Here is a 16702-nt window from a genome sequence, read left to right on the forward strand (position 1 = left end):
CCCGACTGCATACGTTGAGAAATCGAATATTGTGGGAACAGATCCTGGCTTCAAATCCAATGTTTTGTATTGAACCAGGCATCCAGACTGGACTTTAGATCCTTTAGTGGCAGCCTATGGAAATGTACTTCTTCCTTCTTCGTATAAAATCCATTTGTGCAGCCTGGGGCAATACAATAAACTCCTGACGACGACCGTTTTCTTGTAATGTAAACTACTGGTGCATTGCACGCCATGTTGTTTGTTATTGAGCTTTGGCCCAGGAAGCCGCACCCAATCAGTGACGTCACTGGAAAAGTCCCGGAGCAATGGAAGCGCCCATGGTCATTAGGCACGTATTTCAAAAAGTAAATTCGCGTATCTCGATCGTTTATATTGGAAATAGACTAGATAAATACATTTCCTAATGGTAATATTGTCGCATGGAAAGCAGTTTGAAAAGTGTTTCCATTTCCCTTTAATTAAATATATCAACTACAAAATAAGCGGGTATTAAAGTGTAAACGGACAACAAAACGGAAGTGAAAAGGCCTGATGGTGGCGCTAAATCAGAGCCTATCACCTGTTCTCAGTCTTTTTCTCATCATGCATCTGGTGTGTAATGATCCAATACCGTTACCATAGCCTCGCCCTTTAACAGTTATCACGAGCCCTGGCTCAGCCTTACTCACCAGGAGCCCAGCGCCTAGCCTTCTTACAGGCAAAGGCACTGATCAAGTCCTTGAAGTCCAGCTTTCTAGCCAACTGGCAGCATGGCAAGACTGCAAAGCATTATGGGGGGACAGGGCTGTGGAGCCTAGAGATGTATCTGTTGGTCCTGGCACCAGGGGAGGGACAACTGATTTAGTATGAATAGCTGCTAAAAATGTACCTGCATTTATTAAATGTCAGCTAAAAGAGGAGTGAAATGAAAAAGCTCAGCATTTTCTGTGAAGATATTAACAGTACTTAATGTCAGCAAAACTTTACAATTATTATTTACAATGGACTAAGCTTAGCTAACAGACTCATTTCCACCACACCCACCTCTTCTTTTGAAAAACTGGGTCCCTTTCTCTTGTCTTTCTCTCCTTTCTTTTCTCTTTTGAAAGCCTGACTTTGTTGAGACATGGCACACACGTAACTACTAGCATCCCTGCTCACATGCTCTCACTGTGCTGCTAGGAAGTGCGGTGCTGCACTGTACTCTCTGGCTAACTCTCTTGAGACTAGACGCAACATCCACTGGCTGTTTGTTTACAAAACACTCCGAGGCCTCACCCCCTTCTACCTCACACAATTACTGCAGCTCCACCCACCGCCGACGCACAACACCCGGTCAGCTACAAGCATCCTGCTAAAGATCCCCAAAGCCCATGCATCCTTTGGCCGCTCCGCCTTTCAGTGTGCGGCAGCAGATAGCTGGAATGTCTTTCAAACAACGTTGAAAATGAAAACCTTTGTCTCCCCCCGCACCTTCAATGTCACTAGTATAGACACCCTGGTACACACATGTAGCTGCTTTGCCTGATGCTGATTTTAATGACTGATTGAACCACAGCAATATTGTTTTAGAGTTTGTATATGTTTAACTGCTATGCCTGTCATCTTTGCTCCGTGTTTGTGTTGTAGTGCCCGGAGTCTGTCTTTTTATTTAGTTTCCCTCCCAAACCCCATCCCCTCAGGAAGCCTTTGCCTCCTGTCGGGTCATCATTGTAAATAAGAATTGATTTTCCTGGATAAATAAAGGTTCTACTACTACACGGCGTTCGGAGGCCGGACCAAACCATTACATGTAAATAGATGGGGGTGTTCGATGCTTTGGATAATTAACTTTTGGAAGAAAATAAGTTAAATAAATCGTAAGTTTAGTGAGTACATCATCAATATGACGTTATATCAAAGTTAATTATTGATGATTGATGAAAGGTTACTTAAATATTTGTTCTTAATGTTCTAAAAATATTTTGGGCCCCTGTCAGTCACGGGCCCTTAGAATCGTCCTAACTGTTCACCCCCGCATGTGAGCAGCAGTAAACATGTCCGTTCTTCCCTTCACATCTGCCCTCTGTCAAACAAACCGGAGATCATGGCTGGCAGCACAGTCACACCTGCTGTGTCTGATGTCTTTCCATTAAGAGGCAGAGGCATGGAAGGAAAGAGGAAGTAAGCGATGAGACAACTGAAGCTGAAAATAAAATATGGAGAAAAATTGATGGGATAAGAGAGGGGGGAGAAATGGATAGACTGACATTGAGAAATCACGAGAGATGTGAACAGCAGGAGGCTGAGGACAGAAGATGGAAACACACATCGTGCAGTAAAAAGGCAGATATCAACCAAACGGATCATATATTCTGCAATATGGCTGATATCTGACATCAGCGCCAATAAAGCTTGTTTGAATAGGATAAAAACGGGAAGACAGATGAAGATTATTTCTCTCTAAACATCTTTAAATATGTGCTTTTGTTTGCCAGCTTTTAGCCAAATAAAATATGTTGAATCTAGATTTTCTCCACAATCACAAATACTATCAAACCACAGTTACACATCACAGCATGATCGATAAATATAACGAGAAGCAATTCAACACATCTTGGAATGTCTGTTGACAGAGTAATTCACTAGCAAGGACCATGCCACAACAATATGTCATCTCGAGTTTTTATTACAGGACCTATTGAATTTATGAGGATGAAAGATGTCTGTATGCTCTTAAAACAAACCCTAAATAGCTCATGACAAAGTATTCACCGGATAAAAAGGAAAATGTGCGGGGAGACAGGAAGAGAAGAAGAAGGATATAGGGATGAAGGAAAAAGGGAAAGGAAGGATCGACTATCAAAAGGATGTAGGGAGAGAAAGATAAGCGTTGATGAAGGAAGGGATGAATGTGGGGAGTGAGGAAGGCAACGAGGCAAGGGTGGTCAAAAGGATGTAGGGACAGAGGAATGAAGGGGTGGAAGGGTTAAAGAGATGTAGGTAGGGAGGGATGAAGGGATGAACGTGTGTTGGGAGGGAAGAAAGAATCGGACGAAGGAAGGAAGGGATGAAATGGACAAAATGTACGGAACCGCCTGACGCCCCAGCCGCGGAGAAACACGAATGTTTATCCGATTGGTGGCAAAATGAGATGAAACCAGACAATTTCCATTAGTGAAACTGCAAGAATGCCTCAGACATAAAGACATGGATGACCCGCAACTTTCTATTATTAAACTCCGACAAAGCAGAAGTCATTATACTAGGCCCCCGGCACCTTCGGAACGAACTGTCCAACAACATAATGTCTTCGAATTGTATTACCATGACCTCCGGCACCACGGTAACAAGTCTTGGTGTTATTTTTGACGAGGATTTGTCTTTTAAATCCCATATAAAGCAAATGTCAAGGACTGCCTACTTCCATCTACGGAATATTGCAAAAATCACAACAATGCTGAAACACTAATCCAGGCTTTTATCACCTCCAGGCTGGATTATTGCAGTTCCCTTTTACCAGGCTGTCCAAACTCATCATTAAAGACCCTTCGATTCATACAAAATGCTGCAGCCCGGGTTTTAACGGGAACAAAGAAGAGGGACCGCATCGCTCCTGTTTTAGCAGGAGGCTACCAGTTCAGTCCAGGGTTGATTTTAAAATACTTTTACTCGCATACAAAGCGCTAAATGGTCCGGGACCATCCTACCGACAGCATCTTTTAATCTCCTATTGCTTTTATTTGTTATTTTAGAAAACTTTATTTTATATTATTTGGGCAGTACATGATATACACAAGTTACATTAATAATACTACATATATATAAATATATATATATATATATATATATATATATATATATATATATAAATATATATATATATAATAACAATACAAAATAAACGGTCCCAGGTGTAGGGATAGGCTCCGCAGCAGACACACACTAGTGCAAGTAAAGTGTCAGTATCAAAACAGTGGCAATTACATTACATGTCATTTGTTAGACGCTTTTATCCAAAGCGACTAACATGCTCAATACTGTGGACAATCACAGGAGCAATATGGGGTGAAGTATCTTGCCCAGGGACACAACGACATGCTGACTGCAGTAGGACTCGAACCTGCTACCCCCCGATTCAAAGTACAGCACAATATCCACTGAGCCACAGCCCCCCCCCACCCTATATATACACACTACAGCGAAGAAGGCATGTTGGATTTAACCAGCTCGGAAAGCACTGCCAGAAGCCCAGTTGTTGCTGCGCAGACACCTCAGCCTGGCGCGCCGATGCCTCAGCCTGGCGCAACATCACGTCAGCCTGGCGCAACATCACCATGACCAGATTGTCATCCGTTTCCTGGGACTTATGAACAGACAACATCTGTTCGTCGTGCATCTCCCTGCTGGCCATGGCACGTCGGTCCTCACTCTCCCTGCTGGCCATGGCACGTCGGTCCTCACTCTCCCTGCTGGCCATGGCACGTCGGTCCTCACTCTCCCTGCTGGCCATGGCACGCCGGTCCTCACTCTCCCTGCTGGCCATGGCACGTCGGTCCTCACTCTCCCTGCTGGCCATGGCACGTCGGTCCTCACTCTCCCTGCTGGCCATGGCACGCCGGTCCTCCATCGCCGCGATGGTGTCAAGGAAGCTCTCATCCCGAGCCCGCTTTCCTAAGAGGACAAATAAGCAAGATACAAGATCATTTTATTCTCCATGTAGTTTTACAACATACAAGGAATTTGTTTACTAGTAGGTTTTTCACGGAGACAACATCGGACAGGGTGCAGGCAGGGACAGTGTGAAACATGCAGGTGTGTGTGGTGCCCTTATTTATTGTTTTGTATTTGTGAAGAGTGCTTAATGTATGCTTGAACTTAGTTTTTTGTCGTAGGAGTTTTCTTACCGGAAGTCATGCGACCTCTAGCCCGGAAGTTTACGTTTGTGAGAGAGTGAAAAAAGGCGCTAAAAGTGTAAACGATGTATTTTCACGGTGTTTCATAATTGTACCAAGACGGAAATAAACGTGATCAGTTCGATGCATAACGTTCTTTTCAAGACCAGAGTAGTAAATGTGTTTGTATGTACCTTTGCGTTTGGTTGGTGGAAAGGGAGACGAGCGAGGACTGCTGTCCCGATCTGGAGGGAAAGCTCACTCGTTTCTAGAAAGAGTTGTCCCATCTCTGAAAACACACGATTAGTTAGTGAAGCAAATTACAGAAACATTGCACACTTATTCACAAGTCAAAACGTTTTCACAGTGGACGAGAATAGCTAGCCAGCTAGCTGTTATTAGCCTGCTCGGGGTCGGCAGGCTAACAGTGTTAGCCAGTTCAGCCTAGCATGGCCAGCTCGATCTACTGAGCAAATAAAGGTACATCTGAGACCAGTATTGTGCAGATTAAAACGGTGCAGTGCATGTAGTTTATTTTTACCTTCTTCGTCGTCGAATACTGAATCCGCCATTTCAGCGGCCTCCCACACCAGCGCGCTCGAATCGATTGTCGACGCTGTGCCGGAGAATGAGGGCCTGTGGCCGAGCAGAGCATCCAATATATCGTACCATTTGCTCGTCCTCCGGTCGTTGCCACTTTTATTATTGTGGTCTTTTATTTTTGTGTAGTCCTGCCTGAGCTTCTTTATGTTGTCCCTGCATGAGTTAGCGCTGTGGAAGATTCCCAGGTCGCGTAACTTCAGTGAACAACGGTCGTACTTGGCATTGGAAACTGCCCTTAGCAGAAGCCGCTGGGTCGCGTCCTCGGAGTAAATCGACAGAATCGACAGAAGCGCCGACACATCCTCATCACTCCACCAAAATGGCATTTTCAGAGTTTCACGGGGCGTGGTTTGCAATCCGCCCAGCCAATCAGGAATATAGCTCTTTTCTCAAAAAAGAGCCGCTCGAAGTCCCAGGGTTTTTCTTCTCCTTAGTTCAGTCAGTATTTGTTTCACGATGGTGCCGCTGTTTACGAGCGTCTGATTTAGTATTATCTTGCACCTTGTCTTCCAGATGTTCCTACATGTGATACAAATCCAGCTGAAAAAGGTCCCTGTGTGTATTGTCCATCCCCTCATCCAGAATCCATGATTGAGACATATTCTACTTTGAAGTCTAACCCGATGCCCCGTAGGAGCGACCACACCTCCCGGGCTCATAGCGGTCCACGAGGAGGTGCTGTGAAGTCTCGTCCTCCTCACAGTTCATCGTGGGGCCTGTTCTAGTTCTCTCACAGCAGCTCCACGAGGAGGTGCTGTGAAGTCTCGTCCTCCTCACAGTTCATCGTGGGGCATGTTCTAGTTCTCTCACAGCAGCTCCATGAAACCACAGCTCTGACCGCAAGTCTGATGTCAGCCACCTCACGTCTCTCGTGCTCTCCGATAACCGTTTACTTTTGACTCAGTTCAAGACTTCGCTACCTTCGTCAGGTGTGTTGCTATAACACCTCCATATTTGAAATCGTTTATCATTTTAAAAGTTACTCCATTCGGTAGTCCGATCCAATCGATCTCTAAATGCTGAACTTCAGTTGTGAAGTCACCGTAAAGTAACTTGTGGTCCATTTCTAGCTCCGCCTCTTCCTCCATCCCAGTCCTCCATCCTCAACCCGAGTGCTTTCCTATCGATTGCAGCCGAGATGTTTTTACAAAGGTAATGTTTAGTTTAATGCCCAGGTCTATGGCTCCCAGCCTCCATATTCCCTACTCTTAAATAACAAATAGCAACCTCCCTTGTTGTACCCCAGATGTTTGATCTTGCTGAGGATGAATGATTTTATGTTTATTCTTGATTTATAATTTGTATTTTTATTCTCCCAGTGTTTAACTTGTTCTTTGACTTCCCTTAGTCTGTTCTCTCAATTGAGTTCAGCACAGTTGTCGTTACAAATAGTTATTCCAAGTATTTTAATTTCTTTTTTCACTTGATGAAATGTCACATTTGGCATCGTCGGTGCCGATCCAAACACCTTCAGGTTTGCTGTGGTTTAATTTAGCTCTGATGCCAATTCATATAGGTTTGTTGGAACATCCATTTCCTGTTGGTCTTTTATTATAACAGTGACATCGTCTGCATCGGCGATGGCAGTTATTTTGGGCGGGGTGTGTGTGTGTGTGTGTGTGTGTGTGTGTGTGTGTGTGTGTGTGTGTGTGTGTGTGTGTGTGTGTGTGTGTGTGTGTGTGTGTGTGTGTGTGTGTGTGTGTGTGTGTGTGTGTGTGTGTGTGTGTGTGTGTGTGTGTGTGTGTGTGTGTGTGTGTGTGTGTGTGTGTGTGTGTGTGCACCTCTCTGGTCATACCTGGTGGATATATGCATGTCAGTAGGGCCCTATCTATTATGTTTTTGTGGTGTGTAGCTTGGATGAGTTTAAAGTAGTCTTTACTGCTATGTCTGGTTGCTGGGTCTGGTGGGTGAAAGAGAAGACGTTGTGGTGTGCTGGTGGGGGGTGTGCGTACTGCTAAAAGTGGTTGGGGAGTCTGTCTGCTTCTGTCTGCATCAGTGAAGGGAAGGTGTGTCTGTGCTCCTCTTCCGCTCCACCGCACAGTCTGATTCCGGTTACAGGACATGTTTAGTCACCGATGAAGGCCCTTACCTGTCCGCAGGGTGGTGTGACTGTCTGGCTCCGATGGTTTAGGTCCTGGTGTTGGAGCTGTAGGGTACTGTGAGGACTATCAAGCAGCTCCTCCAACCAGGAGACCCTACGGCCAACTGGGCATATGGTGTGTGCTTGTCCAGTTAGCTGTGGGCCAGTTGGAACAGAGCCACCAGAAGGGCAGAACCCCCACAAGTGAAGAAAATAGTCCTTCAATGTTTACAATCACGAATCTAAAAACATAGATAAAAGATAAATAGTTTAAAATGGTTTCGATAAATACCAGGGTAGGCCTGTACAGCGGAGGGACATACAATCCTGACGTTTCGCAAACAGTGCTGCTTCTTCAGAGGATTAAAGTAGGATGGTTGTGGGCGTCTCCTTGTTAGAGTTCCAGGCGGTGGTTTCGGGAAGGTGCAAGGTCCCAACACTTTAAAGGACAGAGTGCTTCCATATGGGGCAGAGCCCAGCACAACAGATACAAGTTCAACACTTTAATTAACACAAATTGAAAGAGGTTTAAAAAGGCTTGCATTTAAAGGGTTGGATGTATGTAGGAAGGGAGGGAGGTGTGACGAAGGGAGGAAAGGATCGCATTTCAAAAGGATGTAGGGAAGGAGGGATGAGTGGTCGAAGGGATGAAAAAAGGGAAGGATGAAGGGATCTAGGGAGGAGGATGAAATATACAAAGGTAAGTTGGGAGGGACGAACGGAGATACAGATGTCGGGAGGAGGAATAAATCGGACAAAGAGATGAAATGGACAAAGTTATGTAGGAAGGTATCAAGGGATTGAAGTTATGAAGGGATGAAGTAAGGGGATAATGAAGGGGTATAGGGAGTGAGTGACACGAAGGACTCACAAAGACTCAGATGCACGATTCTTTCTTGATTTAAAAAAAATACCTTTTAATATACAAAAAGGTATTGGGATCAACAAGGACACTCAAAAGTTCGCTAGGTTCAACTAATAGTACGAAAAGACTTTACAAAGAAAAAGGTTTCTAGGATCCTCAATAGTTCACTCGGTTCGACTAGTATGCTCAATGTTTACACGACGGAGTACAGACATGGACTTGGTGTAGAGACGGACCGACAAAAGACAACAGGAGAACAGGGCGACATATACACAACAGTTAATGAGGCACAGGTGCAAACAATCCAGAACAGGAGATCACAATGAAGCGGGCAGGCGACGCACCACGACAGGAAGTGAAGACACCTGAAACGAGAGGACAGAGCCAACATCAAAATAAACTGCAAGGCCACCAGAATAAACGCAAAACAATAAGCTCACAGACTCTAACGCTGAAACCTTCCAGTGAGGGACGAAGAGAAGAAAGGATCACATTTCAAAGGGATGAGTGGTGGAAGGGATGAAAAAAGGCGGGATGAAATATACCAAGGTATGTCCATTAATCGTATTTTAATCGTATTTTAATCGCGATTATGGCTTGCAACGATTACGAAAACAACGTAATTGAAATAAAACTATTATTGTCTTATTTATTTTGTGTGGTTTTTCAGTTGAATTATACTTGAAGTTCGGGGTAATCAACTGTTAAAAACATACTGTTCAAAAAAAAAATCTCCAATAAATGGACGTTTTCAAAGTCAATGAATATTCGCATTTAATAATTATTGACCCAAATAATCGAGATTATGATTTTTGCCATAATCGAGCAGCCCTAATATGGAGGTAGGGATGGAAGGTTTAAAGGATAAATGGATGGGAGGGGGTGTAGGGAGGGAAGGATCTAATATATTGAAGGGAATGAGGGATGAAGGGAAGTGGGTAAAGAAGCGGTTGGTTGGTTGAGATCGACTACCTTTTACTAAAAGTAGTCGATCTCAACCTTAATTCAAAGTGAGGTTTCTGTAAGTCCCTCTCTATCTTGGCCTGACACCAGACGCCTCTCAATCGTTCTTCCTCTCATCGCAGCCGCCATCATCCATTTATCTCTCTGCCGGCTCTCCTTTACAAGGCCAGGTCGATTTAATATGATGGACAGCGGAGACGGAGAGAGCGTTCCTCTGACAGCCGTAACACCCTGCCTCCAATTGACCTGGGCCTCTGCAACCACAGTTAGCTGCTTTATATACAGCTGAGCTCGTAAATCTGCTGCACCAGGGAGCGGACAAACACGGGGAGGGGATGCAGGACATATCGTTTTCTCACACTTGGACGAGCTCCATGTCGGTGCAAATGAATAGATGTAGATGCACAGTGTATACGAAAGGCTCTCCAAGGCAATGAGGATACAGTGAGGAAAAGTGCAAGAGGAATATTATGGCGGGTTCATTATATGTTGTCAAAGTTGATGTATAGTAGGGCTGTCTGTCGATTAAAATATTTATCTGTTCTAAATGTTCCTTAGAGGAATATTTATCAAGTTTTTTAATACTCTTATCAACGTGTGTGTGTGTGTGTGTGTGTGTGTGTGTGTGTGTGTGTGTGTGTGTGTGTGTGTGTGTGTGTGTGTGTGTGTGTGTGTGTGTGTGTGTGTGTGTGTGTGTGTGTGTGTGTGTGTGTGTGTGTGTGTGTGTGTGTGTGTGTGTGTGTGTGTGTGTGTGTGTGTGTGTGTGTGTGTGTGTGTGTGTGTGTGTGTGCTCGGGAGCTGCCTGCACGCTGCAATCATGTTGCGCGCACTATCCGAGCTGAGTGTGCTGACTTTTCGTAAATGTCGAGGACGCTTGCTTGGTAGCACATGTCTTCCGAGTCAGGTCCTTCAGAAGCGAGGCAAGAATCCTTCCTAGCCTCTGAAAACAAAGAATGGTGGAACAGGCTAACGGGCCCTGCCTTAGATGGAGCGCGATTTCCGCCAAAGATTTGCAAATCGGTCCGTGCGCAAAGCATTGTGGGGATTTTAAGACCGCGGAGTCTACACATGTGCAGCCTCGAAATGTCCCGCTATGAAGTACGCCGGCCTCGGTAGAATTCCAAGTATGCTGGACATTGGAGCAGTCCTTCGGCGGGACTCGTAGTATGCTTGAAATAGTAGCTCTGGAGCATCCTTCCTCGACATGGAGAAACACCCACAGTTTAGTGAGAGCGTATTAAATCTGGAACTTGGTCATTACTGGGAGTTGTAATTGAATTAAGACTCAACTATTCCCATTTAACTGAATCAACTAAAGTGATTGTAATCGGCTAAATTTAAAAACAGGACCTCACAAAAAGATACATTACGGAAATACGTTTTATATTAAATGGGTATAATACAATATCAAAAATACATGTTTGTACAGTTCCACACATGAGTAGCATATTGAGGGTCAGTACACCTGGAGGCTGTGATATAGTTTCAGTCAGAAATGCTCTGACGCTATCGATACGATACGATACGATAATACTTTATTCGTCAGATCAAGTCTGAAATCTGACTTGCGTCACAGCAGTCTAATCTGCCTAGAAGAAATACAGCAACTATGAGGAGAGAAAGTGCGATATGTAGCAGAATTGTTGATATCGGGGGCTGGTGGAGACCAAAACAAAGCTAAAAGAAGTATTATGAACGTACTTCGACAGAATCAGAAGACGTAACAACATGTCTGCCAGATGTGTAAGCAGGGATAACAGAGATCTTAGCAGTCAGAAAATAATTAGTTAAAATGTTGATGTTACGGCTGCTGTTTGTCTGCTCCTTAATCTGTCTGGGATTGCAGCTGTGTGCGTGTGATTATGCAAATGAGCTGTGTGGTAGCCCCAACATCATTGGCTGCCCATCCCCTGGTCCGCCTCTGAAGATGGTGATTGGATCGACATCGTCCAATCGCAGCGCACAGCCGGCGCACACCTGCTGGGGAGGAGTACAAAGGCTGCGGATTATCCTTACTCTGGAGGCTCTGACATGTGGACAGACGCCTCTCGCTACTATAGAATTCTGTTAACTGGTTAAACCGGATTAAATCAATCAGCTTGTGTGATTAGTAGTGTCGAGAGTAGCTTAGTTAGTGTTTAGAGTAGTTTAGGATTTTGTGACGGTTGCCTTTTAGTCTAGCTGCGTGTGTTGTATATATTGCCTGTGTTAGTCTGCAACACTCGTTCTTTATTTAGTATATTAGTATTTATTTTCCCTGTATGCCTTTAGTCTCCTTTTGAGTCCTCCCTTAGTTTGGTTATCTGTCAACCTGTGCCCTTTTGTTTGTTTCAGGCTGCACGCCTTCCACTTTGTTTACCGCTGCTATTTAAAATAAATCACCTATAAGTATACCAATCTGGTCGTGTCGTTTCCCTTTTGTTCCCCCTAGCCAATTGGGAACGTAACAGTTGAGATGATAACTATGATCTGCAGTTCCAGATTCAGGCTGAAAGCACCACGGCAACTGGCTTTGGTTTTTCTAAATGCACATTTCATGCTTTTAAAACAACACGTTTTCGTTGGGTTGAAGACTCAAATGACCCGTTGGGCCACAAACTAAAGAAAATGAAAAGTCTAACCGCTGCCGTTTGTAATGGGTTTATCAAAAGGAGTAAGATGCAACCGAACCGTTATACCTTTTCTAATTATGTATTTTTTTAAATTGTACAGCTACGGCTAAAAATGGCAAGATAAACAACGATGTTTGCCAAGTTCCCATATCTGCGACATCAAATGAACGGCCAGCTGTCTCCCTGTAAGTCGGGGGTTCTCAAAGTGTTGATGAGTGAGGGTGAATGTAGGTCCCCAATATGGGATTGAGGGCCGCCCGAGAAAAACGGAACACAAAATAATTCCAAAACAAATCCTTTCTTTATTGTACGAACCAATTACCGCAACTCGCGAGATGCCTAGTTGCCATGCAACCAGTAGTCTAGCAAACTTTCCACAAGCTGTCATTCATAATTTAGGAATGACAACCCAGGGGGCGCAGTTTTACCATTCTTACATTCCATTCTAATTCTTACCAGATACGACCATGGAGGATTAAAATACAACGCATGCATTTCACGTTAACTATCGCGGGCCGCCAGAAACATTTCCGAGGGCCGCCATTGGCCCGCGGGCCGCACTTTGAGAACCCCTGCTGTAAGTGATTGTTGTTGGTGCAATATTACAGACACACAGTCTATCAATGCGCCGATGGTCGTGCGAATCACCCTCTAATGTTCCGTACAGCATGTCCAACACTAGTGCAACACATGTTCCTTGCTCACACACTGCTCCTCGCCTTCCTCTCCCCTTTGAGACGTGTGAATGTGAAAAGCTTTGCGTCTGTAACCACTGCAGGGGGATTGATTTTCGAGCTGTCGCCTCGCATTCAGCCCTCGTGTTATTCACTCCAAATGCGGGGCTCAGTATTCTGGTGGCGATGGAGGGATGCGTCGGGGCCACCCAGTCATTCCTTCACACTCTCAAACACTCTCCATCCACTTCACAAGGTCGCCCGCAGCCGCGTATTTGTATTCATCACATCTCAGTCCGCAGCAAACAAGCTAAGCCCGGGGGCGTCTGGAGGAGTGTCGCGTTCGGTGTGCGAGCGTGTCACTGTGAGATTTGTATTCCTGCCCTGGACCGTCTGGCCTGTGCGAGGCTCTGCCTGCAGACGTGTGTGTGTGGCGTGCTTTTGAATTTACCGGTTTGTACTTCAATCATTCTGACTCTGCTCGTGTTCTTATGGAACTCGGTGCGAGTCAAGACCTACCTACGTTATTAATTGTCTCTCTCATTTCCCAAGCTGCATTCAAAAGGCGGGCGTGACTCTTTAGGTTACTACGACATCTTCGACAGCCAATCACCAATCGTGCTGCCGTCAGACTTTTAAACTGTTCTCCTTGTTTTGTCTGTCTCAGTTTACTCTCGTTATATTCAGGTAGTAATCAAAGAGCGAGATCAGTCCGGTTTAATTATCCTCAAAGCTCACCTTTAGCCTTCAGCTTTCGTTTCCCCGTCAGGTGGTCAAACCCGTCGTTTCTGTTTCTCATTAGAAATACAATTCATTTGATGAACCTGACCTTCATTAATTTTGTTCTTATGAAGTTATAGTTCGGTTCAGACCTTGCAGTCCATTTCTATTTTACATATGAACAACTACGGGTCCATTTCACATCATCATGGCTTTTTTCGAAAAATCTCGGAATTCTGACTTTTGTTTTATTATTTTGACGTCTGATTTTATGGATCTATTTGACGTCATCTGATCAAGTTGTCCTTGTTGGAATAGTGGGGATCAGGTTTTAATGGTTGATCTTCTTTGTGCTTTCAGTAGTTGTTGTTTTTAATCGAGGTTAAAAATGAGTGGAAGTTCATTTCACTTTCAGCAGTGGCTTTGAAGGAGACAGCAGCCAATATGGACATGACTGAGTAAACGGAGAGACACACACACACACACACACACACACACACCTGGCCTAAGTCACATCTCTTGTAATTAAGTTGTTATCTCCCTGAGGTTTCTCCATGTCCCCTTTAAACTGTGGGTTTTCTCCGGAAGTTTTTCCTTGTCCGATGTGAGGGTCTAAGGACAGAGGGTCTGAGGACAGAGGGTCTGAGGACAGAGGGTCTGAGGACAGAGGGTCTGAGGACAGAGGGTCTAAGGACAGAGGGTCTGAGGACAGAGGGTCTGAGGACAGAGGGTCTGAGGACAGAGGGTCTGAGGACAGAGGGTCTAAGGACAGAGGGTCTGAGGACAGAGGGTCTGAGGACAGAGGGTCTGAGGACAGAGGGTGTCGTATTGTCATACTGATATTCTGTACACACTGTGAAGTCCACTGAGATAAATAAACATTGATGGATTGATCCTGATAGAAAATGCCTATGACAGCTAGTAGCTTAGCTGCACTGAATGTAAATATACACCTGTAATATAGAAATGTGAGTACTTTTTTAAAAATATGTACATTTTTGTAAACAAAACAAAACGGGATGGAGTTCCAGAACAAATCCGAAGTGCTGCTTTGTCTCAAGTGCTTCTCTTAATCACAGATCAAATGTTCCAGACAAACAGACACAAATAATCGCCATAAACCTGCGTGTTTGAAACTCACAGATGATATTATCAAGATCCTTTCTTGCAAGTCCACAAGTGTCCATCTGATCTTTTCTAAGCATGTCCAGAGAAACCAGATGTTCCGTCCGAAGAGTCTTGAATTCTGGTTTCTGCTTTTAAAATTGTTCCATCAAATCAAATCCTTCAGACCAATCCCAGTTAAAGTGCTTCACTCAGCTGGATGAGCGATGGTTTCCCCTGTGTGAAGTTGGAGTTCTCTCAAGGACACCAGCTGGTGAAAGGATACAGCTTGCAATGGACGGTCTTAAACCTGCAGAGGACAGAAGGGATTACAAATAACTCAGAGGGATCTTTAAAAGCTTTCTTTAAATATCCCTGACACGTCCATTTTGTTTTAAACGGCTGGTTGGTTAGACGGATGTAAATGTCATTGTGCAATAGTCACTGAACTGTCCGAAAGAGAGAGAGGTTTTTGAGGGGTTTCGAATTCTTTTTTTGGTACGGGAAGAGAAGTAACAAACGAACCTGATCAGTCTTGAATCAATGAAATTGTGTTTATGTTTTTTAAGTAGTAAGTATTCTTTTTGTACACAACAGTATGTGTTAAATGGATATATGTATATAGTGTTTCCCCGTCTTTGCACATATGATTTGTACCACATGTACCTACTTTGGACTTCCACGCAGACATGTATTTTCATATCCAAAATTACTTATTTATGTAAACTATTGTTGATATGTAATTGCATGAACTCTTGGCTGTGCGATCCAGTGTTTCAATCGTATTCCTGTTTCTGCTTAAAGCCCCCGTCACACTGTCCCGAAATTGACACCCGATGGACACGCGATAAAGGTAATGTTCAAATTCGGCTGTGATCGTAGCAACATCGGGCCTTTCGTGAGGGCATCGAAGCCATCGTGTGACCGCCGGTGGAGTTTCTCAGGCTCCGGCAGCAACTTCGTGAGCGGCAACTTCGTAAGCACTCGTGAGGGCATCTTGTCAAGTCGTGTCATCTTCGTGTTATCTTCGGTGCATTCGCCCTCACTCTGATCGGGGCGAATGCCCGATGGCACCGAGGATAACACGATGCCCTCACGATGGCCTTACGAAGGGCACCATGGACACACGAATTCAACACGAAAATGAACCTTCTCAAGGTCCTTCGGCAATTTGTTGGCATGCCAAAGATTTTTCCACCGCTCACGAAGTTGCTGCCGGAGCCTGAGAAACTCAACCGGCGGTCATACAAAGGCTTACGATGCCCTCACGAATGGCCCGATGTTGCTACGAATTTGAACATTTCCTTTATCGTGTGTCCATCGGGTATCAATTTCGGGACAGTGTGACGGGGGCTTTAAGCAGAATCTCATGTAAATAACCCAATTTGTGTTCTGTGAAACTAAAAAGGATATAATATATTATTTTGAAGGAGAGTTGACAGGAAGTTGTTGTTGCTATGGAAACAACATTACGGAGAACACGTAATATTTTCTACATATAAAGACGGATAAAGTAAAGAACAAAGTCTGAAAATATCAGTACAGTATCATAGTACTGTAACATAATTGTTTTTGGTACTTTCGTTGCAGTTGTATTTCTTAAATGTAATTTAAATGTTGCCTTCGTGTGGTTCGGGGCCATCTTCGTGCGAAATTCACAATTCCATATTCGTGTGTCCATCGGGTGTCAACTTCAGGACAGTGTGAGAGGGGCTTAAACGCCTGCATTTCCTTACGGGGATCAATAAAGATTTATTTCATCGTATCTTTGTGACTCCTCAAAGCACTTTTACACATACACACATTCAGAGGCTGCCGTACATTCAAGGTGCCATTTCGTCTCAGGTGAGACATTCACACACCGTTGTGAAATGCCATCGGGAGCGATTTGGGGTTTAGTATTTTGCCAAGGACACGTTGACATTAGTCAGGGGACTGAGTGGAACACGACCGCCAGTATAACTCTATTTTAAGTCAGTCTGCATTGACCCTAAAAAGGTGGTTTTCCGTTCCAATGTAGAACACGTTTTGGAGATAAGAAAAAGCTAATAACGGCTTGTTCCCAACTGCAGAAGAATACGGCTCAATAAGGGCGATAAACTATAATGACTGGATGGAAATATGATGTTGAGTAGCATGCCTTTTATCTGACGTTATTTTCCGTCTCTTCAACAAAGCAGAAGTTACAGTGGATGGAAGTCACACGCTTTTTCTACGTCAAATAA

General features: G+C 44.3%; 1 protein-coding gene across 9 annotated transcripts in view; it reads right to left on the reverse strand.

The window, feature by feature from the left end:
• Window positions 1-8408: 8408 nt before the first annotated feature.
• The window catches only part of mfng (MFNG O-fucosylpeptide 3-beta-N-acetylglucosaminyltransferase), a 55658-nt gene continuing 47364 nt past the window's right edge, over window positions 8409-16702 (reverse strand). For 3 of the 9 annotated variants that reach the window (XM_034089786.2, XM_034089768.2, XM_034089801.2), the window contains one exon: window positions 10730-14787. In XM_034089786.2, the coding sequence (XP_033945677.1) occupies window positions 14690-14787 (98 nt within the window). In that variant the 3' untranslated portion in view covers window positions 10730-14689. Of the gene's footprint in view, window positions 8770-10729; window positions 14788-16702 lie in introns of those variants that run through there. The other 6 variants (XM_034089782.2, XM_034089762.2, XR_004552655.2 and 3 more) reach the window with 5 other exon arrangements.

Source organism: Pseudochaenichthys georgianus, chromosome 1 (assembly GCF_902827115.2).
Source record: "Pseudochaenichthys georgianus chromosome 1, fPseGeo1.2, whole genome shotgun sequence".
NCBI classification, from domain to species: domain Eukaryota; kingdom Metazoa; phylum Chordata; class Actinopteri; order Perciformes; family Channichthyidae; genus Pseudochaenichthys; species Pseudochaenichthys georgianus.